Below are 11,210 nucleotides of genomic sequence, written 5' to 3' on the forward strand. Positions count from 1 at the left end.
AAGTATTTTTACTTCAGATCAGTTCAGAGAACAACCAAATGGACTAAATGAAATATATAATCTAAAACCAATCTCTGTATTTATAGTTTTAAAAATTCTGTCACTTATTTATAATATCCATTTTAGCTCCTCCTTATCTTATATTAGAGAAATAGAGTTATAGAATTATTAATGTAAACCACAGAGACCAAGAAATGATGGAGGGATGTTTAGTAGAGCAACATTGTATTTAAAATGAATTATTACCAATTCAGAATCCCAACAAATTCAAAGGCTATTAAGTTATTTTGTAGGTATGTTACAAAGCATTTGCCTAGTTATACCTTGGTGGTTAAGGAAGTTCATTTCATGTAGCCTAACAGAAGTAGATATATCCATATTAGGCTATCTAAGACACTCTGAAAAGGTCAAAAAATGTATTTGCCAGGTGGTTAATTTGCGAGAAGCTGAACGGAAACTACAGTTACAGAATAAAGAAATTAAAATGAAGATTCTGGAACGGGATAATGTGGTTCGTGAGTTAGAATCTGCACTGGAGCATCTGAAATTGCAATGTGACCGAAGACTGACCCTCCAGCAAAAGGAACATGAGCAAAAAATGCAGTTACTATTACATCATTTCCAAGGTACCTGCCCTATTGTCAATTTTATAGATGATGTGTAGGAAGGGGATTTGGGAAGGAAGATCAGACAGAATTTGATCACTTAAAAGCCCACCATATATAGTTACTATTTCTACGTATTTTTGTGCTTTACATGTTTTGGTTACCACAAATTGGGATAGTTGACTTTGATTAAGGCTATTCATGCTTGAAATGTCACCTCTTCTGCTTGTTCCCAGTGCCATAAAAGGGGCTGCTGTAAATCCCATTAGTTTGTTGTTGGCCTAGTTTTTATGTAGAGATGTGGGGTGACTTCTGGCTTTGTTGTATACAGTTGAAAAGTTTCTATCTCATAAGGACATAGTACCTTGCTATTTAAATTACTTTCCCTTCATAAAATTAAAGTGATAAGATCTATCAGATTTCTAGTTCTATTTCTTATTATAATTTTTCAGTAGATTGTAACTTTTATGCATTAATATTATATCTTAGGTCAAAATTAATCTATCATTAATGGGCACATACTGTTATCAGTGCACAGTAGTTCAACCATGACTTTGGTGTGGAAAGAGCTGTCATAGCAGTCAGTGGTCTCTTAACCTGGGCATATGGCTAGTATACAAACAGTTGCTATGGCAACAAAATCACTGCCAGCCAATACTGTTAATGCTTCAATACAGGCTGCTTAGCTGCTTAGTCTTGATTCTCATGACTGTATAGCTGGAAATGGGTTAAAAGAGATACGGAAGTAGCAACCTGAGTAAGCAGAAAATTGGAAAACATATGAATTTGAGTGTTGAGGCAATTCTATAAGTTAATTCTATAACCAGTTAATTAGCATCTAGTTGCCCAATGACAAGATTACATACATCATTTCATCAAACATGCTCTGCTTACCTTATTTTAGTTTTGCCTTAAGTCTCTAAAAGCAATATTTTAATAGAATTATTAGGGTATTTTTTCAAGTGACTTTCATTGTGCCAGAAAAGCCCATACTATAACGAAATGAGAACATTTTAAAAATCATTTCTAAAGCTGGGACAAATTTTTCATAACAAAGTTCTAACTAAAAATATTAGCTTGTGAATTTTCTAATTTTAACTAAATATAGGATATAAAATTAAGTTGATTTATTTGATATCCTTGATGGGGATTCTGATTTATGATGTTTAATTTGAAGTGTTTTTTTTAACAAGATGATGGGCTAATTTTAAATATATTAGTATACTTAGATCAAATTTTATAAAATAGCCAATTATAACAAAAATTACAAACCAGTAGGACAAATTTATAAATTTATCAATAGGAAACAGTAGGTCTGAAAGTACTTATTTTCTGAAGGTTACTAGGTTTTGCTGGTTCTAGAATATAGCCCAATATAGGCAGTTTTAGACAATCATAAATATTAATTAGAAGCTTTAAGTTATGTTGTAGCATAAATTAGAACTTTACTTACGCTATTTCCCCTTTGCTCCTTTTTTTTTTTTTTTTGTGGTATTCTTTGTAATTTAATCTTTCTAGCCTCATATGACAGGTTTTGTTTTGGGGGGAATTTTTTTGGTTTTATATTTCTTCAAATGACTTTTCATATACCCACTGTTCCTTATATAAACTTTAAGATACTGATTCAGCTGATGGACAGAGTTCCAAATGTGAACTTTTTATAGAAAACACTTTACTTCTGCTGTTTTAAGGATAAATCTAGTTAGTAGTTACTCAGAAAGTGCTTGTGAATCATAACGATGTAGTAGTCAGTAGGGGGTAAGGTAGAGAAGGTGACTAAGGGATCGATCCTACTTTGAAAATTTTTACAAGTAGAAGAATCCAAATTTTAGCTGAAAACAAATCCATTCAGGTAACAGGTACATATAACGTACTTCTGACCCTTTAAACATAGTCTGAGGTCTATGTTAGAACATAATTTTCAATTATTTCTTTTAAACTGATTTTAAATGTAAATTTTTGTTTTATAGAGCAAGATGGGGAAGGCATCGTGGAAACTTTAAAGACATATGAAGATAAAATCCAACAGCTGGAAAAAGATCTTTATTTCTATAAGAAAACTAGCAGAGATCTTAAGAAGAAACTTAAGGAACTGTTAGGGGAAGCAATTCGAAGGCAACTAGTACCATCTGAACGTAAGATATTTAGTGCTACTTGTCATGCTAACACTGTTTCTCTAGTATTTGATGAAGTCTTTCCTGATTTGTAGTTTAGCCTTTCCCAATTGATTTGGTTATTTAGGATTAGATTTTATCTTCTATTTGTCTCAGTAAACAACAATAGTTATCTAGTCTACGTATAAGACAGAACCATAGAAGTGAATGAACAAATGTATATGTGTGAAGGAAACTACACATTGATTGCCTGCCATGTGCCATGGGCTTGACCCTCTAATCTAAGATAGCTGTGTTTTTCCTATCCTATAGAAAATTAAGCTTTCTGATTATCACAAAAAACGTGTAAAATAAATGGAGTATAGTAAAAGTAGAGATAAAATAATATTGTATGTATTTCTAAGATCACTCAGGTCTTTTTCATATCATGACCTCTGGAAATTCAAAAATATAATAAAACCCATTGTTAAGACAAAAGATGTTTTCTTGCCTAATTATATGTAGATATGTAGAAGTAACACTTTCCTAAATGCCAAATTGTGACAAAATACTTTGCAAAAGTAAAAAGTGCCATAATTAAAATATACCCTCTTTAGGCCCACCAATTAGAGAGGAATAAATATTTCTAAATATTTTCTACATTTTATAAAAGAATTAGCTATCCTTTAGAGAAAATATTCTTCTAATAATTTAAGTATGGCTTATGAGACTTTGACTTTACAGCCTTTTAGAACACAGCTATTTTGTATTGGTAGAGAAAACTGCTTAAGGTACAACAGTATTGTAAAGAGACCAGTGAAAATTTATATGTATGTGTAATGAAGAGATATATACTGAATATATAAAGTACGCAGAATTAACATAATTAAAAATTTTTAAACTTAGAAAAGTAGTTCTAATGCTACCTTATTCTTATGATATTTATAATTAATAGACATTTTCACAAGTAGTTCCATTTAACCATCAAACTCAAGGTAGGCCAGTGTCTGCTAATCCCATGTTTAGATGAAGAAATTGAAATTTAGAGAAGTCAAGTGACTCATGAACAGAACAGTAATTAGAACATGGTCTAAAAAGCTTTTGCACAGCAAAAGAAACCGTCAGCAAAACAAAGAGGTAACCTTCTGAATAGAAGAAGACATTTGCAAATAATGCCCCCAATAAGGGCCTAATATCCAAAATATAAAAAGAACTCATACAACTCAACAACGAAAAATAATCCAATTAAAAAATGGGCAGAGGACCTGACCAGACACTTCTCCCAAGAAGACACACAAATAGCCAACAGACAAGTGAAAAGATGCTCAATTTCACTAGCTATTAGGGAAATGAAAATCAAAATCACAGTGAGATACCACCTTACACCTGCTAGAATGGCTATCAAGAATTAGAGAGGTTGTGGGGAAAAAGAAACCCTCATACACTGCTGGTGAGAATGTAAATTTGTATAGTCACTATGGAAAACAGTTTGGAGGTTCCTTAAAAATTAAGACTAGAATTACAGCAATTCCTCTTCTGGGTACATACCCAAAAGTTTGAAAACATTTATTCGTAAAGATACATGCACCCCAACGTTCATTGTAGCATTATTCACAGTGGCCAAGACATGGAAACAGCCAAAGTGTTCTTCGATAGATGACTGGATAAAGAAGATGTAGTACATATATACAATGGAATATTACTCAGCCATAAGAAAAGATGAAATACTGCCATTTGTGACAACATGAATAGATCTCGAGATTATTATGCTAAGCATTTTACTAATATGTGGGCTATAAAACTGAAAGCAACAAATGAACAAGACAAACAAAAACTCATATACACAGACAACAGTTTGGTGGTTACCAGAGGGAAAGGAGTCAGGGAGGAGGGAGATAAGGGTAAAGGGGGTCAAAGATGGTGATGGAAGGAGATTTGACTTTGGGAGGTGAACACACAATGCAATATACAGATGATGTATTACTGAATCGTACACTTGCAACCTATATGATATTTTTAACCAACATCACCCCAATACATTTAATAAAAATAAGAGTAAATAAAAGAACATGGTCTGAGGTCCTTCGTCTTTGACTCCTGGTCCAATATTCTATGATAAAAGTTGTCTTAGGATAGAGATAAAAATATACAAATCCAGCCAAGAGACTAAACTTTCTGATTTTCAATGTAGTAATGCAGAGGTATTAAGTAGGAAACAGAACATTTTCTTTTCATTTCCATTTTAGCTTAAAGAAACCCACTTTCAAATCTGAGATATCTGAAATTAGATATCTAGTGTTTAAATGGCCCGTGTTTATACTACAGAGTCTTCTAGACATCTCTTAAAATGACAGTGTGGTGTGGTGGTGTACATATTTAAGAAACCTGGATTCTCATCCTGCTCTTTAAGGAAACACGAAAAGCTCTCTAAGAAAGTTAAATAATCTTGGAGATGTATAAAGTGATAATTACATCCATTTTAGCAACTTACTTGGGAAGTCTAGCCTTGATAATAGTCTTGATTATTTCAGCTAATTTGTATTCCACCTAAAAACATCTTAAATACTTTTATTTTGGGGCTATAAAAAGTAATGTATATTTAGAAAATTTTGAAAATGTAGAAGAAATATCACCTATAATCCCACTCATAAGTATTAACATTTGTTATAATTCTTTTCAATATTTTCCCCATGCTTTAAAAAAGATTAGTTGGAATCATATTGGGGATATAGCTTGTATTATATCTCAAAATGTTACTCTAATATGACATGAAACAAGAATTTGTTTGACTTATAAACTATAGAAATTTAAATATTTTGAATTGAGTTTCCTGAAAAGTATTATATGCTTAATAGTATCCTAGTTAATATATAACTGTCTTGATATTCAGTTAATTGGTTTTTGATAGTAGTCTTTTCATTGTCTGCCTACCAGACTTGTATTTATATTCTTTGAGTGTTGTTAGCATTTTCATATGTAGAAAAATTAATCTTTTGACTAATATATGTTGGTCACTTCTTGGTCATGCCTCTGTTACAGTGTGTCTGTTTTCTAACATATTTTTTGAGGATAAAATCAGTTTCTATGAACACACAGTTTATGCACTTAAGTATTTAAAACTCTATCCTTGTATCTTTTTAAACCACTATAAAATTCTGTGTGAGTATACTAGAGTCAGAAGATCTAGGTTGGAATCCTGACTTCTTTTATTAGTAGTGTGACCTCGGGTGAATTAATCTTTCTCCAGTTTGTTCCCTAATGGTAAAATTCTGGAAAAGGAAATGCAGAGGTATTTGTATTGTGAAGAATCCAAGTGGGCTTGGGTGTGAGCCAGTCCAATGAGCCCATCTGTGCTCTTTCACATATGATCTTTAAAAAATAAGATGCCTGGCTCCCTCCTCCAGACATTGCTCCCTGGGCATCAGGATTTTTTAAAGCTTCTTGGTGTAATGAGCAGCAGTTTGGGAGCCACTGTCTATGGTCAGCTTTGTGAGGAGCCACTAGTTCTGTGTGAGGATCCATGTCATTTGCTGGTTCAGGTTTTTCGTTTGTGAGAGAATTTTAAAAACTAGAACATCAATTATGTGTTAAAGCAGGGGCCACAAACTAAAATGCCTGCAAGAGCCAGGGAAGCCACAGTGAGGAGCAGAGCCTAGTCATCTCAATGGGCAGGGACAACTCTGCTCCAGCTGCTGTTGCCAGGCGGAAATGGTCAGTTCTCATTTTTTCTAGTAATGTTGGAAGACTATATTTTTATATGAAACTTTCCAATTTTTAAATTTCGGGCCATGTATTATTTTATGTAAGTAAAACCAGGCTAAGTAAAACCTGTCTGTGGGCCAGATTTCGCTTGGGAGCTGCCACTGTGCAACTTATGTTTTTAAACTTGGTATTTGTAGGACCAGAAGTATATTATCAATCATGTTTCAACATATGTTAAAGTTGGCATTTTTCACTATATTAGGTCCAGTACCTGTATGGACTTCCCTAAAGCAAGTTTTTGCCTTTTCTATTAGATGATTCTATGATTTAAGGACCTCAAGCTTGTTCCAGCAGAGTGTCTCCCACTGAAGGGCTATTATGCTCCCATCTCCATTTTGACGGTGGAATCCAGAGTACATTCAGAGAGCAGAACCCTGCTATCATGCTAGGAGTGCCTACAAAGACTAGTTTTTCACACATATAATGCCAAATCCCAGAAGAGTCATTGGAGATATGGGCAGAGCAAATATTTTCCAGTGCTGGCTTTGGATTTGGAAAGTAATTCACCAGTGGCAAGCCCAGTGGAGGGCAGGTGTGGAAGGGCACCAGAGAGGCCTAAAGCACTCCTGTGTTTCCAGGGAGTACAAAAATCACTACAAGAATATTTTTCAACTTTGTTCCAGCAATGAGAAGTTCTTAGTTATTCCCATGCAAGATTCTTCTAAGTAAAATAAGAACAATTCATATTCATACTTCTGTCTAAAAGAAGTCATTTAACAAAGCAGAAAGACAATTTATATTGAGTGATAATATAGTTATGTTAGGATATCATGATTAAAATACCTGCTTTTGAGGAAATCTCTAATTTTTTTTTTCTTTTTGGATTATTTTTAGATCATTATGTTGGAGATGGAGTCCTGAACCCAGAAGAAGCAGGCACGGTTTCAGAAGAATTAAAATGGGCATCTAAAACTGAAAGTATGAAGTTAAGTGGAAAAGAAAGAGAATTAAACAGTTCAGCAAGTAGCTTAAGAACACAACGAAATCCTCAGAAGCTCTGGGAAGATGGCCCAGAATTACCTCCAATTTATAGCTCTTTAGCACCCACTAGTGGGCATTTGTTAAGCAATGAGGATAAAACAGAAGCAGATGAAAATCAGATTACAAAAACTCACAGTTGCACATCACCCCAAATTCAGCCAGTGGGAAATGTGGGACAGATTCATGGTGTCACACCTGTAAAGTTGTGTCGCAAAGAGTTACGTCAGATTTCTGCCGTGGAACTCTCATTACGACGTTCCAGTCTTGGAGTTGGGGTTGGATCTATGGCTGCTGATTCCATTGAAGTAGCTAGAAAACAGAGTGACTTAAAAACTTAGATAGTTACTCATGAAACTTTTAATTTAGCAATGTGTAAGATTCCTTTTTCTAACCTGTTAAAAATTAAAGCTTAAGCTCACTAGTTCTTCCCTCAAGATAAAGGAAGAAGTGGAGAAAGAAATCCCCCATCCTTTCGTACATTTTAGATGTGTATATCTTCTCTAGTACATTTGGGGAGTTTTAATTTGCATTTCCATAATAACCAAACACATTTTCCAATACTATACTATACTTGATAGTTTTAACATTTAAAAATTTCCACTTATAAATTTTCCCAAAATTCTTTTCCAGGCATATTTGAAGAACAAGACTAACAGTAGAATAATAAACTAAATATCCATCAAATATATATTATTATTTAATATAAAAGCATATTATAAAGTATATTTTATAGTATGTTATGATGCAATAATTATATCTTATAAGTTATTCTTAAATACAAGTATATATTATTTTTAAAAGATTCAGTTAAATATTGCTTATATCAGAGGGAGAGTCACCTCCTGCATATGTTTTGGTACAGCTGAAAAATTGTGTCAAAATGCAGTCTCTGGGCTAAGGCAACTAACTGGCCAGGTTTATGGATTAAGGTTAATTTATGGTCCTCAGAGCCTACAGAAGTTGGTGATCTTGATATTTTAAACATGGCCTGTGTTCTTTTTCTGGAATTGTTTTTAGAATATTATATTATTAGTTTGCTGATATTGTAGAATATAAATTTTCATCTCTCTCCTGTCCTGCCTTCAACATATCTCTATGCTACTAAAAATGGAAGAAAGGAATATAATTCTATGGAACGGGGAAACAATAATAGAATAAAACTAAAGCATTTTACCATTTCAAGGAAAAGATATATGGTCCCATGGAGTACACCTGTAAAGCTTGACATCTAGCCAGTGGAGCTTTAGCTCATAATCTGATGGGCTTAATCTGAGATTTTTCTCTACAACCTGCTTAGTCAGGCTTTGCACACAGGCAGGCCAGACTATATTGGGGCTGTAAATATGTAAATGAAAATTTTTCTTCAGTATCTTTTGATCTAAACATTATTATATAATATAAACTTCATTTGAAATTAAGAACTAAACATCGATTTGCCCTGCACACAGTTTGTACTTTTGCATCATATTTGTCAATCAGAAAAAACATCGCCTATGATGACTGGAGCTATTTTGTATTTTTTTTTTACTTGTTATTTTTGTTACTTTTCCAAACTTTCACTTGTTAAATAAAGTTATTTCTTAAATTAATTAATGTTTGGGTGGGGCTAGTAGCAAAACCACCCTGACTTATGGATGCCTACTCAATTAGTCACCTATTTCCTTGCTGACTCCCGTTATTTTCTTATTTGATGCTACTACTAATTTTTTCTTTTGTCCTTTTATCTGTTGCTGTTGACCCTGACCATCTTACCTAAGACCCAGACTGTCACCCTGTGCTCAAAGCCTAATATTTTCTTTTTGTAGTTTCTAGCTCTTAGGGAGTAGGGTTCCTTGGTCCCACTGCTAAAAACCAGTTCCTATAGGAAAAGAAAACCAAACCAAAACAAACTTCTAAATTGATGAATAGTTTCTATATCTTGTAAGCATGGTACTAAAATTCATTTAAATTATGGGTTAAATAGAATTCTATGTATCCATCTGGGAACTGAACCATAATTTATAACATCGATACTGAGAAATTTCTTCACACAATGAATTTACAAACTACAGTGGATATTTTATTTTTATCAGGGGCTATTTCAAGTCAGATCTTGGTTTTAAGCAAGTTTCCTCTTTTTGTCTTGGTTTGTATGATATATATTTAATGTATATCATATATAATGTGTTTATAAATATATACTGGCCAAAGGCCAGTGCCTTAACAAAGCATAGCAATTATTTATTTATTAATAAATACATATTTATTAATGAAGGTCCTAGCTGTAAATTCTTTATAAGATTAAGAAATGATTTAGAAATAATTGATGTAAGAATATATTCTGACACTGGAATCCTGCTTGTCCAGGAAATTGACATATATTTATTTTACCTGTGAAAATATAAACACATTTTCTGAAAGCCAACTCACTAAAAAAGTTAAAAAATTTCTATCAAACCAACAGTGATTAGATTTGATAATGCAAATGTGAACTGACTTCTAAATAACAAAGATACAGTTTTTTTTCTTCCTTCTGGTTATACATATATCCTTTATATCTATGATAGGGTTCATATACATATACAAACACATATAAATAACATATGAATAATATATTCTGGAAGTGAACCTCTTCTCATTCTAGTCAGTGTCCTCACAAAAGAAAGAAAAATTAAGTCATCTCTCCAAGGCAAGTAAAATTATTTTTTACATATACTACTAATAAATTTTATTGTTTCACATGCTTTCCTTAGTCTGAACATTTTGTCATTACCTTTTTGCATGTTTATAAAATTGTTTGTGGTTTTCTTTTTCTGTTCATTATGGCTTTTTTTTCCCCCCACCATAACAGAGCATTTGAAAAGAAACATGTTTGCCTCCAAAAAGTACTAATTCCTTCCCTAACTCCGGAGTATTATAGATAATAGTATTGCAGAATGCTATAAATATGGGCAACTATAGGCAGTGAGAGTATCAATGAAGGTGCTTTTGTGCTTTAATGCTTGTTTTCTTTTGCTAATGTTTTTTGTTCATTTTTTGTTTTGTTTGTTTTTTTAGTCCCTCAGTTCTTCATATCCTCATGAAATCAGGGTCCAAGGAATTAGCTAATATACCTATGATCTTCAATAATGTGGACTTTATTGCCACTAGCAATTGGCTTGTTTCTATTAGTCCAAGTCAATAAAGTGATAAATCCTTATTTAAGAATGGGTTTCTTTTATCTATACATATTTATATATGTATATATGCATGTATATATATATATGTATATATACATATAAAGGTCTAATGCTAAGTTTTAGAATGAATTGCTAAGGAATTAAATCCTTAGTAGGAGTTTGGTTCTATAGTCAACATAAATTCTCATGCATTAAATGCAAATGTGACATGTTTTGCTCTTTCAGTTATTTCTTTAGTAACATACTTGTGACTTTTTAAAACACTGGATTATCAACATATGAAAGCTCAATGACTACAATATCTGTAAGCTCATGTCCACAAGTCCTCTATGAATTTCACTGGAATTTTAAAAAATATTCATTATGTATATTTTACATTTAAAGTTATAACAGGCTATGAGCTGCTTTCATTAACACATTCTTTCATTAACACATTTATACTGTAAAACATTTATACTTTAAAAAATTGAAAATAAAGGTGGAAATGAGATCCTTCTACAATAAATATTTCAAATGCATTGGATATGTAGTATTTTTGAGCTAACATGGGCAGTAGTGTTAAAAGGGTGAGGTAGGAGAATCTGCCCAATGGAGAGGAGTATTCTATCACT

At 32.7% G+C, this 11,210-nt stretch overlaps 1 protein-coding gene across 4 annotated transcripts in view; it reads left to right on the forward strand.

Annotated features, from left to right (window-relative positions):
* KIF27 (kinesin family member 27) overlaps positions 1–10,624 on the forward strand; it is a 68,343-nt gene extending 57,719 nt beyond the window's left edge. For all 4 annotated transcript variants that reach the window (XM_039875666.1, XM_039875665.1, XM_039875668.1 and 1 more), the window contains 3 exons: positions 428–626; positions 2,576–2,740; positions 7,295–10,624. In XM_039875666.1, coding sequence (XP_039731600.1) covers positions 428–626; positions 2,576–2,740; positions 7,295–7,779 — 849 coding nt within the window. In that variant the 3' untranslated portion in view covers positions 7,780–10,624. The remainder of the gene's footprint in view (positions 1–427; positions 627–2,575; positions 2,741–7,294) is intronic.
* Positions 10,625–11,210: the final 586 nt, after the last annotated feature.

The sequence above is a fragment of the Pteropus medius genome, unplaced genomic scaffold (genome assembly GCF_902729225.1).
Source record: "Pteropus medius unplaced genomic scaffold, Ma_sr-lr_union100, whole genome shotgun sequence".
Taxonomy (NCBI): Eukaryota; Metazoa; Chordata; class Mammalia; order Chiroptera; family Pteropodidae; genus Pteropus; species Pteropus medius.